This window comes from Pantherophis guttatus, chromosome 1 (assembly GCF_059756535.1).
Source record: "Pantherophis guttatus breed Tessera chromosome 1, ASM5975653v1, whole genome shotgun sequence".
Taxonomy (NCBI): Eukaryota; Metazoa; Chordata; class Lepidosauria; order Squamata; family Colubridae; genus Pantherophis; species Pantherophis guttatus.
In genome coordinates, this window is record NC_142063.1 from 296,270,318 (window position 1) to 296,289,661 (window position 19,344).

The following is a 19,344-nucleotide window of genomic DNA, read 5'->3' on the forward strand; positions in this document are numbered from 1 at the left end:
GTGTGTTCCCCAAAACTGGTCATCTTCTGCTGTAATAGTGGTAAAGAAAGAAGTCATTTGATATGAACTTAACTGGTTTTGCTTTATGCCTTATTTCAACTCCTGACTAGGTGAGTGATGTCTGATTTAATTGCTAAGTCAGAAACTGATTACCTTTTCAAGAAAATAGTTAGATCCGCTATGTAACTCAGCTTTTCTTAGTTCTGCAAAGGTATAGATTATGCTGCATTGAAATGGTCATCCTTTCCGTTGTAAAATAATAACATTGATTTTTTTAAAAAAAAGAAATTGGAGTCATTGAAAACTGACATAGGTAATGAAACAATGAAAATGTAATGCCTTTTTTGAATGAATACACACACACACATATATGAAATATAAATATATATCATATCAAGCTCAGATGAACTTGCTAAAATGAAAATGTTAAAAATAAAAATTGTCCCTAGATTTATTTTATGGCTCTTGAGATCTTCTTTAAGTTTGCAGAAAATGTTCTCTGTGAGAAACTTTTGTGATTTTCACTTAGTCTTGTAGTTCTATGAAACTTTTAAAATTCCTTATCATTCCAGGAAGATGAAAGGTAGGGAGAAATGCAGTGTAAAATCCAGGCACATAATTTGCCCAGAATCTTAGTGATATAAATCATTTCTACATTTTGTGATGTATTCCCTGTCCCTGCAAGGAAGATATAATTACTTATTTTATTCTCCTTTGTTTGACCATTTTAGTCACATAAAAATGGTTTTTAAATGTGCCACATAATTTAAAATAAAATGCAGAAATGCAGCATTTCACAATAAATCTATTATCATCAGGCAAATGAAAAAATTGACAGTGCTACACTTCAACGAAGGACCAATCATATGACCTGTTTTTGTTCCATCAACCATTGTTTATACTTGCCCGATGATGAGAATTCTTTTATTATGAAGTGTTGCATTTATGCATGGAAAATAAAGTGAAGGTGTCTTCAATTTTCAGTAGCTTTTTAAAATAGCTTTTTATTTGATCAAAAATTTAAAAGAGTTAAATTTTCAGTAGCTTCTACTGTGTTTGCAATATTTAATTTATGGGATGGAATGGCTATGAATTAATCTGGAAACATCATGCTGGGTTGCATATTATAATGAATTCCAATACGATTCTACTTCAAATATGGATAAACACATATATGTTCAATTTTTTTAAACAGCCAAGTTACATTCACTGATGTGAATTCTATAGTTCGTTATCTGGCTAGAATTGCCACATCTGCTGGATTATATGGATCTAATTTGCTGGAACATACTGAGGTAAGAAATGATCTTCTAATTTCTTGGAGATACAGGATGGGCTTTTAAAAAAAATCTTCTAACAATATACCCCAGGTATATACCCTCATGTTATAGAAGCCTTATTTTTGAAATCTAATACAGGTAGTCCTCGATTTACAACAGTTCATTTAGTGACAGTTCAAAGTTACAATGGCACTGAAAAAAGGGACTTACGGCCATTTTTCACACTTATGACCGTTGCAGTGTCCCCATGGTCACATGATTTAGATTCAGATGCTTGACAACTGGTTCGTATTTATGACGGTTGCACTGTCCCAGAGTCATGTGATCACCTTTTGTGACCTTCTGACAAGCAAAGTCAATAGGGAAGCCAGATTCACTTAACAATTGTTACTGATTTAACAACTGCAGTGATTCACTTAACAAATGTGACAAGAAAAGCCGTAAAATGGAGCAAAACTCACTTAACAGATTTTTTACTTAGCAACCTAAATTCTGGATTCAACTGTTGTAAGTGGAGATCTATCTGTACTGTATACTTCCCTCCCTTTATGGGTCTTTTCACAGAGCAGAACCAACCATTAACTAGAGTTGCCAATGCAGTTTTCCTTTAAAGGTAAACCATTTTCCATGTAAAGGTCTGCTTGGTATCTGTGCTCAATTTCAGCATTTCCATACTGTTTGAAATTTGTATGTCAGAAAAAAAAACATACGTAAAGGGGAGTAGTAGTAAAGGACAAGAAGGGTAACTGATGAAAAGCAGCATTACACTGATGTGAGACAAGCTCCATCCCTTTTGTGGATAGCTGGTGATGTTGCATGCATGTACAAACAGTTGGAGCTTGTATCACAACTGCACAATACTGCTTTTGTTTATTTGATGAAATTACTAGAACTTACAGAGTTGTAAGTATCAGCACATTTGCAATCAGGGTTCTCCCCTTCCCTTTGGAAATGATTTACCTTGCACTACATTCATGGAACTGCTATTTCCCTTTTTGTTTTTGTTTACAGCTAATCTTTTATTCTCTCCTAAACTGCTCAGAGGGGCTCCTCCAATGAAATGATAGCTCCAAACTTGCAGCACTTGAATGTATGAAGGGCCCTTGATGTTTTCTGAGCTTGGTTGTTTTCTTGCAGAGGTTTTGTTACTTAAGCTGATAGCACTTTAAATTCTAGAATTTAATTATCTGAATAACTCTCTTTAGTTATTTCTACTACTGATTTTTTTTCTAATGAAATGTATAGGTTTTATTGGCTATAATTCAATCTTTTATGTAATTTATCAAGCATATTTTTTCTTCTTTTTCAAAGATTGACCATTGGATGGAGTTCAGCACCACAAAACTGTCCACTCCCACTGAGTTTGCTTTAGCCATCCAAGAGCTCAATAACTCCCTCTCTCTCAGAACCTATTTAGTAGGCAACTGTTTGAGCCTTGCAGATTTCAGTGTTTGGGCAGCATTAAAAGGTAAGGAAATATAGTAAATATAGTAGTATAGTCAGATCTTTTTTTAAAATTAAAATGATTAAGCTTATCAAGATGTAAAATACAAATGAAAATGAAAATAGTAGGAAAAGAGGGGAAGGAAAAGGGAAGAGAAAGAAGCAAATGGGAAAAAAGAAAGAAAAGCAGCAACTCCTGACTCGTTTTAGCACAGTAGAATAAGATAGTAACATTACAACTTTTTACTTTTATACACTTAATGTGTACTAGCCATTTCTGTAACACAAAACCTATCAGCAAAGTCAAAGTTTAATTTTTTTTCCCATTTCAAGAACAATATCCAGAAGTGGTTTCCAAGCAGAAACAAAGTTGGATGTATTTTTTTCTTTGATTAAGTTCCATCAGTTTTTCCAACCATTCAACCATTGTAGGAATTAAAGTATTTTTTTCATTTTTGCGGATAAAAGCATAAAACATCCTTGCTGCTGTGAATATAACAGCATGGTAATATCTTGATAAAAGCTCATTTATGTACTGGAAAATATGTATATAGAAGTTCATTTGCACAAATGACCATAACTTTTGAAATTAAAATCCATAGAAACTTCTCTTTATCTGGTTTTCATTATTACATTTAGGAGTACATAGAGGTTGAGGGTTGAATATCAGTGCATGTATGTGTGGTGTGTGTAAGGCACACACATTCCAACATACTTATTTACTAAAAATTTCCCCAAAGTCAGATTTACTTATGTAAAATATATTTGAAAAGTCAAATGTAAATAATGAGGACATTGATAGTCATGAACTGTCTTTAAAACATAATTAAGCATTTCTGAGATAGGCCAGGTACAGATCTCAATGCTCTAGATACCCTGGTAAAGAGTCACCTTTTTATTGCCTCACAAAATGAGACGAGAGTGGAGCCGCTACAACTTTCAAGGCCACAAAGTGCGGGACTGCTAAAATATCAGTCACCTTTTAACATCCAATTTCTAAATGGTCTAAAACAACAGCCCAAGTAGAACAAAATGACATGAAAGTAACATTTTACCAGAATAAAATATGATAATTTTACCTAATTTATTGTCTTTGATCTATGCATGGAAGATGCTATTCATTATATAGAAGTATCTCTTCCACAAATTCAGCTTTCATTTTGTAAATGCAACTCCCTTTGTATTCACAGAGGAAAATGACTTGATACAACACTTTGAACTTAAAGTTCAAATACATTTTCTTTCACCAGTTTTCCCCTATTGTTTCTCATGATTCCAACAACAAGTATACTGTCTGTTTTTTTCTCAAAATGTAGTTAAATATCTTGGAGAATTTAAGCCTAAGTGCTTTTATTTCCCTTCTCCACAGAGTCAAATAAGATATTAAAATGCTCTCATTGCAATAGTTATTTCTCCAATTATTATTTATAATTAAGTTGCAGTTATTAATTATTTCATCTTGGGTATAAATTGTGTTATATTATCTTGCCACACGGTGTTTCCTAGTTTGTAATAAATCTTATATTTTCCAATAGGCAACAATATATGGCAGGAGCAGTTACCTCAAAATAATGGTCCTGTTCATGTAAAACGCTGGTACAAGTTTCTTGAAGCACAAAATGGTTTTCAATCTGTAGATTCCAAATGGACTGCGGGAGACACTGTTCGAAAAATAAAAGTGGTAAGTGTTCAGCTATCTCTGTTTCAGAGTGCATCAAAATATAGATAGATAATACCTGAATTAGCCATCTTTATACTTATATCCTAATGAAACAAATATGATTTGCATATAGAGGCATGCAGGCAAATACATATTCATACACAGCATGAGCATGCTTATTAGGAATGAAAAGCTTTTAAAAACCTTTTATGTTGAATTAAAACTAAAAGCAACTAAAACTGTTGCTTTTGAATCGCTAACAATCCAATATCAAATTAAAGGACATACACATATCTGGTTTGAATTAAAAATTGAATCACAGTCTTGTATTAATAAAATAATAATTGATACTTGCTTGGTGGTATTCCCTCAAATACTTGTTCCGTTTTAATGGTGGATCTATCTGGTGCAGAAACAGAATATTATTATATAACATATCTTAATATAAGATACCTTTGAACAGAATATGCAGTAGTGCTTTCATATAATTATTTATTAGTAGATCTATTATTTATTTTCATTAATTCCTGGATTCAAAATTTGCAATTGAATAATTTCTTTTGTATTTTAATTTTAAGACAACAGAAAAGAAACAAGATATTGGAAAATTTGTTGATCTCCCAGGTACAGAGATGGGGAAAGTCATTGTTAGATTTCCTCCTGAAGCAAGTGGGTAAGGTGAATTGTTCTATAACAACTTAATTCTACATGCCTTTGACAGAATGGAAGAACATGCAATTAAATGAAGTTTTGCTTTCCATTTCTATTACTATTTTTAAAAATCATTCCTGTACAGTGAAAATGTTCTCTATAAAACTGCATTTTAAAATTCCAGTGTACATGACAGACAACATGTGAATTAGAAAAGAACATGCAATGTAGTTTGCATGTAAGATTCAGTATTCCATTCTGTATTATACTCATAGTTTGGAGATGGTAAAGGGAGAACTCACACAATATTTATGGAAAGTAACAGAAGCATACAGGTAACCCTTGAGTTATGATGGTAATTGGGACTGGAATGTCTTCTGCTAAGCAATGCGTTCATTAAATCATGATATCACATGACAGCATCGCTTAGTGATGGCAATCTTTGTATTCCCCATTGCCATTGTTAAGCAAATCCACTGGTCGTTAGATGAGGACATATCCTAATTCAAGCTACTCTGCCTTAGTTAACCCTCCCAAAACAAAGCTTCAGTAAAGTTCACCTCCTATTCAGCTCCCTCATTGCCTATCTCCCCCCTTCTTCTCTGCTGTTTTGATTACTTTGTGGTCTACTACCTCTGCCAACTTTGCTGTCCTCCATTCTGCAGGCATAAATTAAATTGAATGCTTAGTGATTGGATCACTATAAGTAAGGAATAAGCAAGATTGTGTGATGCTTGTTTAGTTGTTTATTTACAGGCAACTATATAAATAGGTATGTGCATGTAGTTTTATATGCAGATGGCATAGTTGGCTAAGAACCTGAATTATTGTGAGTGTTATATATTGCATGATGCAACAATAAGTATGAATCTGAATGTTTATGAAAGACCAAAATAATTGTGTTTGACATGGAAAATGGAGTGAACAATTGCAAATTATAAATGAATGTTGAAAACCAGAAGAATCTGTGTATATTGATAGTAATTTTACAACATTTTTGTGTGATGCTGAAGTTCTAAGGACAAAGAATCCAACCCACAAACAGTTTATGTCAATGTACTAAAATGTTGATATAGGGAGTTTCTTATTTTATTAGTAACTTCATAGTTCCTTTACGTATCCTTAGCCCTTATCTGAATGAACTCTAAAGTTGTTTCAGAAAATTTCAGCCGTGATGTACTGTAAAGGTTGACTGTAGTAAGGGGCAGGGTAATTAATGTAAGAAAGCCATTGGCTATTGATTCATGAGGCTATGAAATTGTGACTGAAATTTAAACATTGTGTAGCTTTTTATTCTAAATAAAATATATTGACTATGTGGAGTCTATTGTAGTAGGACTTTATATGTTGCTTCATTTCTTTTCTGTTTTATATTTACGTTTTCCCTTCATATTGAAACCATTAAATTATGTTGTTTTCTTCTATGATTTTATTTCTAGCTACTTGCATATTGGTCATGCAAAAGCTGCTTTGTTGAATCAGCATTATCAGGTCACCTTCAAGGGTAAATTGATCATGAGATTTGATGATACGAATCCAGAGAAAGAAAAAGAAGATTTTGAAAAGGTATTTCAGACATTCATGTATGGTTTATTTTAGAATTGAAATAAGCAAAATAATTTAGTACAGATCTTGGGTATATTCAAAGGGTATAAATAATTTTAAATACAATTCCTTTATAGGCTTGCTGGAAAAAAAATCATTTTTAAAAGTAAATGACTACAGTAATTAAAATAAATTTGGACAGTGTTGATTTCTCATCTATTTTAATGTAATGAACATTTATTTTCCCAATGAATTTTCAGGTTTTTTTTTTTAATATGTCATTATTTTTACTGTTTTGAAATCTAATACTTGCCTTCCAATTCATTATTGCTGGCATCTTCCCATGCTACTAATATAGTAATATTCGAAAGGTTATTAGAACCCAATTAAATGAACAAATTCTGGATGATACTTTGTAGGGCTGTGGAGACATAAGGGGGGAAATATCACACTATTTTTGAGATATTTTTAAATAATTGGTGTGCTTGGAAACTTGGTTAGGTTTCATTTTAACAAGGTTTCAGAGTTATGTACCTTAAAACAGGTCCATGTGAATTGGATTAATAATTTATTATCTTCCAAAACAGTTTACTGTTGTTGTTTTTTATGTTGCTTTAATGTGGGTTAGAAAAATGAATAAGAAGGATTTTACTTTTAGCCAATCTGATGCCTTTGTGACCACATATAACTAACTGCAAATTGCTTATATCATTAGAATAACAAATAATGAGATCTATGGAAGTATGTTATAGAACCAGAGGTGAAATGCTCCCGGTTCGGACCGGATCGCCCGATCTGGTAGCGATGGCGGCGGGTGGTTCGAATAACCGGTAGCAAAAATCCCTGCCCCCCCCCAATGCCCAACACGATCATCAGAGGGTCTTTTTTTTTTTTTTACTTTTAAAAGCATTTTTTCTACAACCTCTTCCGACGAAGAAATGATAAAAGTAAAAAAAAAGCCTCTGATGATCACGCGGCTCAGCTGGGATCATCAGAGGCTTTTCAAAGCATTTTTTTCTGCAACCTCTTGGCTGAAGAGGTGTTAAAAAAATGCTTTGAAAAGTCTCTGACGATCCCAGCTGAGTTGCCTGATTGGCAGAGAGGTATTTTTTTAAAAACACCTATCTGCCGATCAGGCAACTCAGCTGGGATCGTCAGAGAGGTATTTTTTAAAAAGCTTCTCTGACGATCCCAGCTGAGTTGCCTGATCCGCAGAGGCTTTTCAAAGCATTAGAAAAAATGCTTTGAAAAGTTAAAAAAAAAAAGTTGGCCACACCCACCCAGTCAAATTACCCCACCACCACCAAGCCATGCCCACAGAACCGGTAGTAACAAATTTTACATTTCACCCCTGTATAGAACATATAAATTACTATTAAATAACGTTACTACAAGCCTAATTTTAAGTGAATCGAATCTTTAAAAAATATTGAAATGCTCCCATTAATAGCAGTTTTACTCTTTGCTGAGTCTGCCCCTGCATTGTTCGTGTGTTAATAATGCCTGGTTATGTTAACAATATCTACTATGTGTTATGTTCTTACTGCTTCCTGATTCTCTAGCCCAAATAGCACACAAATGCAGTATTGTACAGAGTTCTGCTCATATAGTTCCTTGCTCGTTCTCAGATTTTGCAGCAGTGATTCCCCAAATGCTTTACAGTAATTTTGGGTGATGCTGAAGTTCTAAGGACAAAGAATCCAACCCACAAATAGTTTATGTGAATTTACTAAAATGTTGAATTGACATAGGAAACTTGTGAAACTTCTGAGAGTCCTTTAAGTGGGCAGCATTGGCTTTGTCAGTGAATTTTCTAAAATTCTGTTTCTTTAATTACACATTTACAGCTCTTTGAAATGATAAAATGTAGCAATTTAGGAGATGTTGCCATTTCTAATACAATGATAATAATAGTAAACAATTTTTAAATACCAATCTAATGTTTTAAAAATCATATATGCAGGTGATCTTGGAAGATGTTGCAATGCTTCACATTAAGCCTGATCAATTTACATATACCTCTGATCATTTTGAAAAAATAATGAAATATGCTGAGAAACTCATTCATGAAGGAAAGGCTTATGTAGATGACACACCAGCAGAACAGATGAAAACAGAGAGAGAACAGAGAATAGAATCTAAACACAGGAATAATTGTAAGATGTTTTATCAGAATTGTATCCTTTTTTAATTGAATCAATGAAACACATCTAGTATTTGGTAATTATGTCATTAGCATAAGTTACATAACTCTTCTGTGTTTGAAATAATGATTAAAAATAACCTCATTGAGATGTTGGATGCACTTAGGTTTCTCCTGTAAGCCAATATATTATTTGTTTGATTTTGACTGACTGTGATGCATGAATCAAGCCAATGGGGTTTATGAATAATGTTTAATTTATAATTGGATAATGTCAAACCAACTGAAAATAATGTTGTGGTTCAAAGACACATGCTTTGTATGTAAATGCAAATTACTTTGTAGGTAAATGTAAATTATTTTTCTTATGCAAATATTGTATTATTAGGGCAAATTTAATCCTAATTAAATATTTATAATCTGATAGCTGTTGAGAAGAATTTTCAAATGTGGGAGGAAATGAAAAAAGGAACAGAATTTGGGCAAACCTGCTGTCTACGAGCAAAAATTGATATGAACAGTAATAATGGATGCATGAGAGACCCAACTCTTTATCGTTGTAAAAATCAGCCACATCCACGTACTGGAAATATATACAAGTATGTGTTGAGGAAGAATTTCCTTTTATTTTCTTAGACTTTCTACTCTACTTTTCTTTCTTTTTTTACTTAATACAACCTAGCTTCTGGTTTCTTGGGAACAATTTTAACATTTCAGTTTTTTTTTTTAATTTTATAGCCTGATATAATCTGATACTGAATATGTATATTATTGATATATCTCTGTTATTAAGTATGGAAAGACATCCATTCTTAAAACAACTAGCAATTTTAAGTTCTTAAATTGTTTATAGTTATTCTAAATTGTTTATTTCCATGAGAAAGAGGCTAGTGACAGGACTGAATCTCTTCATCCACTGGACTTGAAGATTGGCAGATAGGAAATTCTACAAATACTTATTTTAGGTCTTTTATTGAGATATTTATAAGTATACAGTTAAGCAATGTAAGAAAAATAGTTTTTTAGTCTTATTTAGTTGAGAAAGTTTATTAGGATGAATTATCTCTTAAAAAAGAGAGAGGAGAAAAACTGAACTAAAAAAGCAAGAACTAATATTGTAAAATTGTATGCCCATGAACATTTGTAATTCAGGAGGATAAATCTTGATTTAGTAGCCTTTGTAGTGACCATGAGAAAGAGTAAGCACTTTTTTCTTCCATATTCAACCCTAAAACTGCTCTCCTGCTTCTACATACTCTTATTAATTGGAGAAATGTTATTTATTGATATTTATTTACTTTCTAGAATATTTGCATCAAGCCAAATTTGCTGTATTAACTAATATTTAAGTATGAGTTCCTGTTTTTAGATAAATCAAACACTTATCTATTTCCTCCCTTTCTGAAATATATCTAGTTCTGGGAAATAACATATTACCTAGATTTCATAATAGATTCTCCAGAATCTCCTTAATATTTTAGGAATAACCAATACTTATTGTCAGTCTATTCAAATACAGTGTAAAGTTTGCAATTGCTTTAAACATTCTTTTTCTTGTTTTTAATTTGTACCAGCAGACTGATGAATACTGTTGCTGCAATGATTGCTTTTGAAATTTATGAATGGTAAGACGTGACATCTGTCAAGTGTGCATGAAGGTTAATTCTGTTTCTGCTTAACTTTCAGTATTTACCCTACGTACGACTTTGCCTGCCCCATAGTGGACAGTGTAGAAGGTGTTACTCATGCATTAAGAACAACAGAATACCATGATAGAGATGAGCAATTCTACTGGATCATTGAAGCCTTGGGACTAAGGAAACCCTACATCTGGGAGTACAGCCGTTTAAACCTCAACAATACTGTGCTTTCTAAAAGAAAGCTCACTTGGTTTGTCAATGAAGGGCTGGTAGATGGCTGGTAAGTGAAGCTGTCTGGATGCTTCTAAAATGTGTACCAGATTATTTTATTCCTATAGTCATACTGTAATTTATATGTTATTAATAAATAAAATCTCCAATTCCTTTTAAACTAAATATCCTTACACATTATCACATTTATGTGTTTGCTGTTAACAGAAGAAATAAATTATTTTTAAACATTTGCTTTTATAAGTATTCCAAAATATTGGCTTTTATGTTTTTTAATCTTGTTATTACTAGTTCATGGGCTTCATGAAGCCTTCAGATGCCTCTCTGCTTCTGTTCCTCCTCTTTCCTTTGTGGTTCATTAAGCACTCAAAAGATTGTATCATATTAATTGGGTCAATATGAAAGGATGTAAAATAATTTGTCTGAGGGGAAAGGATGATTTTCAGTGTCTAGGAGTAGTGTCTGAGTGCATATAAAGTCCATACAAATTCTGCAGCCACTAATGTGGTTCTCAGTTTCTTTCCTAATGCTCTTGGAGGTAAATTGTGGCAATGTGTGGTAACTTGCCCAATAAAATGCATCTGGCAGGGTACGGTATTGGGAGCACAGTATTCGGGATACAATGTTAGACATAAAACAGCAAAAGATTTAGGTGTGCTCATAGATATCTGCAAAATGAGCAAACAGTGTGCTGAGGCAACTGTGCAAACAAACAAAATTCTGTGATGCATCATCAGCAGGAAAAAGGATACACACACACACACACACACACACACACACACACACACACACACCATTTGGAATACAGTTCTAAGACCTCATTTAAAAAAAAGATTGATATAAGATTGAGCAAATGGACAACAAAAATGGTGCAAAGTCTGAGGAACAAAATATATGAGGAGAGATTATAAAGAATTGAATATGTACAGCCTGGAGGACAGAAGGGAAAGGGGTGACATGATTGGAACCTGTAAATAGATTAAGGGTGTGAACATGGTTCAATATTAAGCAAAAATCCAGAACATGGGGGCATAACCTCAAGCTGACAGGAGAAAAGTTCAAGAATAATGTTATAAATTATCACTATCACTTCACTAAAAAGAGTAGTGAAAGTTTGGAACCAATTTCCAGAGGAGATAGTAGGTCAGTCATTAGTAACTGAGCTTAAACATGCTTGCGATAAACACATGTCCACCATCCAACAACAATTTAAAAATAATAATTTAAAATAATAAATTAATTAAATAAATTCAAAGGGCAGACTTGATGGACCACACTAGATCTCATTCTGCCATCAGTTTTCTATGTTTATTTGCTATTTTTATTATTTCTAGGGAAAAGACCACAAATGAAATAGATGCTAAGAATTAGCCAATATTAGAAATTGGAACTCATAAAATCTAAGATAAGGTTGTGTAAAATGGATGGGAGAACTAGCTGGTGTTTTGAATTCATAAAAGTATTTTTTTAAGCCATCCCATTTCTTCAGTATTAAAGTATTGATCCCTTTCTTCAAGGGATGATCCAAGATTTCCAACTGTTCGTGGTGTCCTTAGAAGAGGTTTGACAGTAGAAGGATTGAAACAGTTTATAGCTGCACAGGTAAGAATCTTTATTTTCAAATTATGTACCGTATTTCCCCGAAAATAAGACCTGGTCTTATTATTATTTTTTTGTCTCCAAAAGAGGCACTACGTCTTATTTTTGGGGATGTCTTCACTGTCTCACCTCATGGTGGAGATACCAAAAGCCCGCCCAGCAGGAGCCCATTTCTGCGGTCTCTGGCTGCCACTCTGGCTGCAACCCTGGCTCCATTTTGCCATCAGAGGCCTTCAAGAAAGGCCTCTGCAGCAGAGAAACGAGCTCTGACAGTGGCAAAACGGAGGTTGGGGAGGGGGGGCTGGCTATGTGCATCAATCCAGAGCTCATTTCTTAAATTAAAGTACTTTGATTTACAAGTTACTTCCTTCTTGCTGCTTGGTGGATATAGGATTTATGATTTTGCTTGCATTGATTGATTAAATATATGTAATTAAATATACATAAGATACTTGGCCAATTAGCAATAGAACCAGGACTGGCTTTACACCATTTATCATTGTGTATCAAATGTCTGTAATTATTACTTATTCAGATGATGTATTTTTTTTCCTTTATATTTTACAGGGATCTTCAAGATCAGTTGTAAACATGGAATGGGATAAAATTTGGTCATTTAACAAAAAGGTACATTTGTCTTTATTTTAATTTGATGACCTTCCAGGTGGAAACCTGCTCTAATGTGGATAGTGAATCCAGAATTCTCTGAGTGCACTTTCAAGACTAGTGAATGTAGTTTGTTGCTTCATCAGCCTCTTTTTCAGGAAAATGGAATGTCCTTCTCGCTAACAAGGCTTACATTAATCTTACTTAATTTTGCCAAATCTATTGAATTGTTTTTTGACTGTATGGGAAGGTAATGGTATTTTGCTAATTTTGTAAATCTGATACGAAATTCTGCATTTCATTTTTCTGCCATCAAGCTGCGAGCTATCTGTAAGAAGGTATTACTTAATGCTTTTTCTGCCTTAGCATATAGCTTACAGTAAGCATATATAGCATAAGCATATGCGGTTTCTCATATACAATCACATTTGCTCACATAACAAGAGCTATATTTATTTCCATAAAAATGCATTATTCCTATGCTAAAGAGAAAAACATGATTTCTCAATAGAGAAGAGAATTTAAAATCTTTCCAAGTTGCCTTTCTGCAGTACACAGAAGGCTATAATATTTCCTTTGTAAGATTATCAGTAAAGTTCTTTCATTGTTCTTCAGTTGAAATATTAAAGAAGGAATACTGCATCTTCACATGATTAGTTACTTTTTGGCAGCAACTGCTTGGACACTATAATAAGGCGAACTGTTGGTGTCTCTACAATTCTATGGCTGCTCCTATTTTTTAACTTGCATCTGGATCTTTGCTTTCAAATAGGTTTCATTTTTCCTCAGATTTCAGTATTTGCTTGCCTGGCATGTGTCTTGTAGTCTCCTATAGTTCTTTTACTTTGTTCTCTTCATTTATCTGAGGGATTATCAATTGGTTCTTTCTGTTGCTGCATTAGTTGTGTAATACATTTACAAAACATAATTTTTAGCTGTTGGACTGCACACCTGTTAGAGCTGTACATTGACCTGTATAGTGACTTCGCATTGACCAAGAGTGAAGCTAAAGTATTAAATTTCTTATAAGATACTATTGGCTCTCAAGAAAGGAAAATTATCAATAGAAGCATTAGCAAAATTTAATTAGTAGAGCAGAGCAGAATCCCTCTTTCTAATGCAGTAAAAATCTGCTGATCAGACATGGACTAATTAAAGATTTTGAGTTTTTCCAAAAATTGTGGATAAAATAAGTTATTTGTATCATTGCATACTTTTTAATCACATAATGGTTGCTAGTGTATAAATCTCTATGATAGGCAGCAAAGGCACAAGTGATACTTCTCTTATACATTTCTAAGAATGTTCCAAAGGTGCTTTTTTCAAGAGGCAACTGACCTTTCTTGTTTTTCTTTGAAGACATCCAAGAAGCTTCTTCAGCTCTGACTGGATGATGGGGAATGGAAGGATTTACATTCCTTGCAGACAGCTGGTCATTTCCATTCTTTTAGAGAGAGTAAAAGAGTCTTTTAGAGGTTTATCTGTATCCTTAGAGTAATCTGAATAATGCAAATCTGTGCGGAGCCTTCTTGGAACTGCTGAAATGACTGTGTTGTAGACAGGAGATAGATGATGTTGTATCGCTCCTGCTCTGTTGAGAGAGGGCTGTTCAATTTTGACATAGATGGCCTCTTTATTTATTTATTTTATTTATTGGTTCGATTTATATGCCGCCCTTCTCCGGAGACTCAGGGTGGCTTACAATGCGTTAAGCAATAGCCTTCATACTTTTGTATATACCTGCTTAGTAGGGCTTTTGCCCCCCCCCCAAAGCGGTGTTCTTTTTTATACAAAGTCAGCTTATTGCCCCCCTAATCCGGGTCCTCATTTTACCTACCTTGGAAGGATGGAAGGCTGAGTCAACCTTGAGCCTGGTGAGATTTGAACTCACAGTAATTGCAGGCAGCTGGCAGCTAAGTGCTACTTAACGGCACTTTAGTCCGCTGCACCACCAAGGCTCTTTGAAACCAGTGGTCCTCTCTGTTCAAAATGTGGACTTTTCTGTCTTCAAAAGAGTGTTTTTTTGTTTTTTAAATGCAAATGGACTGCTGAATCCTGTCCTGATGGGTTTGTTTTCTTATGTTGTGCCATGAGTTTGTGAAGAGTTCAAATCCCACCAGGCTCAAGGTTGACTCAGCCTTCCATCCTTTCAAAGGTAGGTAAAATGAGGACCCATATTGTGGGGGCAATAAGCTGAATTTATATAAATATATAAAAGTATAAAGGCTATTGCTTAACGCATTGTAAGCCGCCCTGAGTCTCCGGAGAAGGGCAGCATATAAATTAAAGCAAAAAAAAAAAAAAAAGTGGAGATAAACCTCCAAGTGGCCTCAACGAGTCTCTAACAGAATGCAAATGACCAGCTGGATGCAAGGAGTATAAATCCTTCCATTCCCCACCATCCAGTCAGAGCTGAAGAAGCTTCTTGGGTGAGAAGCAAAACATCTTCAAAGAAAAACAAGAAATCCAGTTGCCTCTTGAAAAAAGCACCTTTGGGACAACCATGATTTGGATGATTGAGAATCTACATAAACATTTCTAAGAATGTATTTCCAAGAATGCAGAATATAGTCTTTATTAGTCATGAGTGCTCTTGTTTTATGTAAGTTTTCCCCTCAAAGAATATATGTCCTTATAAGTAGTAGTTTTAACAATTGTTTAAACTATTGTAATTCTGGGGATTACAACTGACATCCTGAGAATTGCTGGAGGACCAAAGTTTTCTCATGCTTCCTTAAAACCTCCAATTGTATAAAATAGTAAGTCATTGAAAAAAGATGGTAATGCTTAAAATAAATGGTTTGGTAGCATGTTAACAACAGAAACAATATTGGTGGAAGACGCTATGCTTGAGTATTGAGTAAGTTAGAAAAATATTTTCTCAATGAAGCAGAAATAAAGGCCATTTTTAAATGAAGGGTTCTATCATAATGTTGCCTTATTATAGTGCTCTAAAGCTGTTGTATTTAAATAATCATGCTAGAATGCATGCTTTTTGAAATACATTTATTGAAAATATATGGCTTTAAAGCCAGTGATTTGGTAAGGAGAAAATTGTGGACTTTTGTATATAAAAGAAAAAGTATCAAATAAAAGTATTTTAAATTTTAGTGTGCCATTTGGCATTTTAATACAATTTTTTTTGTGCATCCCACAGATATTCTGATTCTGCCTATTTTTCAGTCTCAGAAAAGTTTATATATTAATGATAATGTAATGCATACATGTAGATATGCCTGCTTTTAAAACTGATGAGTGATAAAATGACTCAGATGCAAAGAAAAAGTTTACAGTTAGCACACATATTTAGCCTAATTACAGTTTCCTCTACATATGTTTAGCCTAATTATAGTTTCTTCCAGTTAGGAATGCATATGCTTACAAACTCTCCCAAAAAGTGATTTTAAAACATTTTTTTTCATCAAAGGACAGGAAAATTACATAAGCATATTTTGTTTTGGCTTTGTTTTATAATTTAAATTCAAGAAGCTTTAATTGCAGTCAACAGTGCAGTAACATAAAGAATACCAGTTAATATTCCTAGATGGCTTGTGTGTATATGTGTACTTTTTCATTCATATAACTCCTTGTTTTAAAGATTTTTGCTTGAAATATAAGTGAATAATTGAATAATTATATATTTTTTAATTGTTATCCTTGGGATATAGGTTATAGATCCAGTGGCACCTCGGTTCACTGCATTGCTGAAGGATGAAATAGTCACCGTAAATATTCCTGAGGCTCAAGAAGAGATGAAAGAAGTGGCCAAACATCCAAAGGTTTGCTTAAAGAATGCTGTAATAAAAATATTGAATCATTGGAACTGACAAGACTTTCTGCACAATAAAAAGAAAGCAAAACCATATTACCAGGTTTGAATATTGTAAGAGGCTGTCAGCATTAGGAAGGCCAGCAGATGAATTAACATATAAATCAAATTAAAAAAACAACAAGAGTTTTAAAAATGTAAATATCTTCAACCTGAGTTCAAATCCTGGTTGCTGCATCCATGCAGTTTTCTTAGCAGTTTTTTTAACTGCCTTCTTCCTGGTTGCTTTTTCAACTTCTTTTCTAATCTACACCCAGGATATCTCCCTATCTAAGTACTAACAAGGCATAACCTTGTTTAGCTCTGAGATTTGAGCACTGCTATCACCTGTTGAGACTATGAAAGAATGAGGAGGAGTTTGGAATGGTGTTTTCAACTCTGGAGAAAAGTCCATGAAAAGAAAAAAAGTCCTATAAAGTATTTAAATTACTGTATATTTAAATATATTAATTATGTAAATTATTTAGACATAATTTAAATTAAACATTTACATTCAAAAACACTGAAATTAAACATTTGACTACATTAAATTAAACTTCACATAATGATGGTTTGGTTTTGAATCCATCCACATCTTTGTCCAGTTCCCCCCTATTTTTTGAGCTATAGTAGTTCAAGATGCCTGTTAGATCAGGGGTGGGCAATTAATTTCCCCAAAGGGCCACATGAGAAATTGGAACTGTTTTGAACGGCTGCCGCTTCATCCTGCTAGTGCCCCCAATGTTGCATCGTCACCTTGTCCTTCAACATTGATGCCCCATCTGCTTCCAGTGCCCTGCCCCCTGATGCCACTGATACCACAGGTTGGATTGGGGGCCACCTGTGGGCCACATGTGGCCCATGGACCATAAAGTGCCTAGATTTAGATCATCTGAAAAGTTGTTCCTGCTTGCCAAGAAAAACAATTTACCACAATGACAGAGATACAATATTTGCTTCTGAATAGATTATTGTGTTGTAATTTTTCCAACACAAACCAGCTCTTTATCCTTTTCTGTTAATATACAGAATGCTGAAGTTGGCTTGAAGCCTATATGGTATAGTCCCAAAGTACTGATTGACGGAGCAGATGCAGAGACATTGACAGAAGGAGAAATGGTTACATTTATTAACTGGGGCAACATAATCATCACCAAAATACACAAGTACGTTTTACATTGGATTTTATCTTTTGAGACTGGAATTTCCCCTTCTTAAATATTTAAAATGTGTAGTGGGTAGAATCATTACAGTATATAATCCATTTCAAACCTTTTACCCCTTTCACTGCGCATGAAATTCTTGGAAACCATATGGTAGGTGATGCAGAGAACTATATTGAGGGAGAGAAGAGGGTTGAAATAACAGGGGATGTCATGACTTGCATGACCATAAGCTTTTTCTGTTCATACAGGAATCCTCTTAAATTTAAATAATAGATTTGGACTATTAAATTTGACTGCCATTTCTTAAGGTTCACTGATTCTTGGAAACTTAAGTTAAGGTTTCATTATTAATTTTAAAACACGCGGATAATCAAAATATTCTGTTTCTTTGTAGGAACCTCACTGGGAAAATTACATCTATGGATGCTAAATTAAATTTGGAGAATAAGGATTACAAAAAAACTAGTAAAATCACCTGGCTAGCGGAAACCTCTTCTGCTTCTCTTACTCCAACAATTTGTGTGAACTATGAACACTTGATCACCAAGCCTGTCTTAGGCAAGGAGGAAGACTTCAAACAGTACATCAACAGAAATAGCAAAGTAATGTTCATATTACTATCAACTGTTGCATTTGTGCCACAAAATGATAGTCTATTCTACGTGTATTTCAAGAAACAGTGTGAAATATATGAATCCTCCTCTCTCTTTAAATCTCACTCATCCTTAAGTCTGACTTAGATTCAAATTGACCCAATAAATTCTGTGGCTGAATTGAGATTTTATCCTTTACATTTTATTTATTTATTTATTAGTTTGATTTATATGCCGACTTTCTCCGGAGACTCAGGGAGACTTACAATGCTTTTAAGCAATAGCCTTCATACTTTTGTATATACCTGCTTAGTAGGGCTTTTTGGCCCCACCTAAGCGGTGTTCTATTTTATACAAAGTCAGCTTATTGCCCCCACAAACCGGGTCCTCATTTTACCTACCTCGGAAGGATGGAAGGCTGAGTCAACCTTGAGCCTGGTGAGAATTGAACTCGCAGTAATTGCAGGCAGCTGGCAGCTAAATACTACTTTAACAGTAGTTTAGTCCACTGCACCACATTCCTAATTAAAATTCAGCATTCTAGCCCATCTTCCATAAAATGGTATCTTCTAAGCCTTGTAGCTCCTGCCATCACTAATTATTGATGAGAGTCACATATTAGGAAAGATCAGGCTAGCCATAATTATGTACTTGATTGTATGATTGCTTTTTCTTAGTCTTTCATTTGGATCTTCATGAGTTGCTTCATGGAGAATTAAGGATTTTCAGTGTCCATCTGAAATGTAAACTTTCATGTTAACTATAGTAATTCAGCACAAGTACAGTAATTCATAATATGTATAGAATTTTGGTCTTAGGAAGTGATACAACTTACTTTTAACTTTTTTACAGCAAGAAGAACTGATGTTAGGTGATCCTTGCCTAAAAGATTTGAAAAAAGGAGACATCATTCAGCTTCAGAGAAGAGGCTTTTATATTTGTGATCAACCATATGAGCCTATTAGGTGAGTATTTAGAA

The 19,344-nt window shown here is 34.0% G+C and overlaps 1 protein-coding gene across 4 annotated transcripts in view; it reads left to right on the top strand.

The window, feature by feature from the left end:
* Window positions 1-19,344, top strand: part of EPRS1 (glutamyl-prolyl-tRNA synthetase 1) — a 45,464-nt gene that overhangs the window by 3,525 nt on the left and 22,595 nt on the right. For 2 of the 4 annotated variants that reach the window (XM_060692483.2, XM_034427849.3), the window contains exons 3-17: window positions 1,196-1,295; window positions 2,592-2,748; window positions 4,259-4,404; window positions 4,962-5,056; window positions 6,474-6,600; window positions 8,543-8,735; window positions 9,150-9,321; window positions 10,409-10,642; window positions 12,111-12,195; window positions 12,760-12,819; window positions 13,116-13,136; window positions 16,467-16,577; window positions 17,636-17,772; window positions 18,167-18,374; window positions 19,218-19,330. In XM_060692483.2, coding sequence (XP_060548466.2) covers window positions 1,196-1,295; window positions 2,592-2,748; window positions 4,259-4,404; window positions 4,962-5,056; window positions 6,474-6,600; window positions 8,543-8,735; window positions 9,150-9,321; window positions 10,409-10,642; window positions 12,111-12,195; window positions 12,760-12,819; window positions 13,116-13,136; window positions 16,467-16,577; window positions 17,636-17,772; window positions 18,167-18,374; window positions 19,218-19,330 — 1,959 coding nt within the window. The remainder of the gene's footprint in view (window positions 1-1,195; window positions 1,296-2,591; window positions 2,749-4,258; window positions 4,405-4,961; window positions 5,057-6,473; window positions 6,601-8,542; window positions 8,736-9,149; window positions 9,322-10,408; window positions 10,643-12,110; window positions 12,196-12,759; window positions 12,820-13,115; window positions 13,137-16,466; window positions 16,578-17,635; window positions 17,773-18,166; window positions 18,375-19,217; window positions 19,331-19,344) is intronic. The other 2 variants (XM_060692484.2, XM_034427850.3) reach the window with 1 other exon arrangement.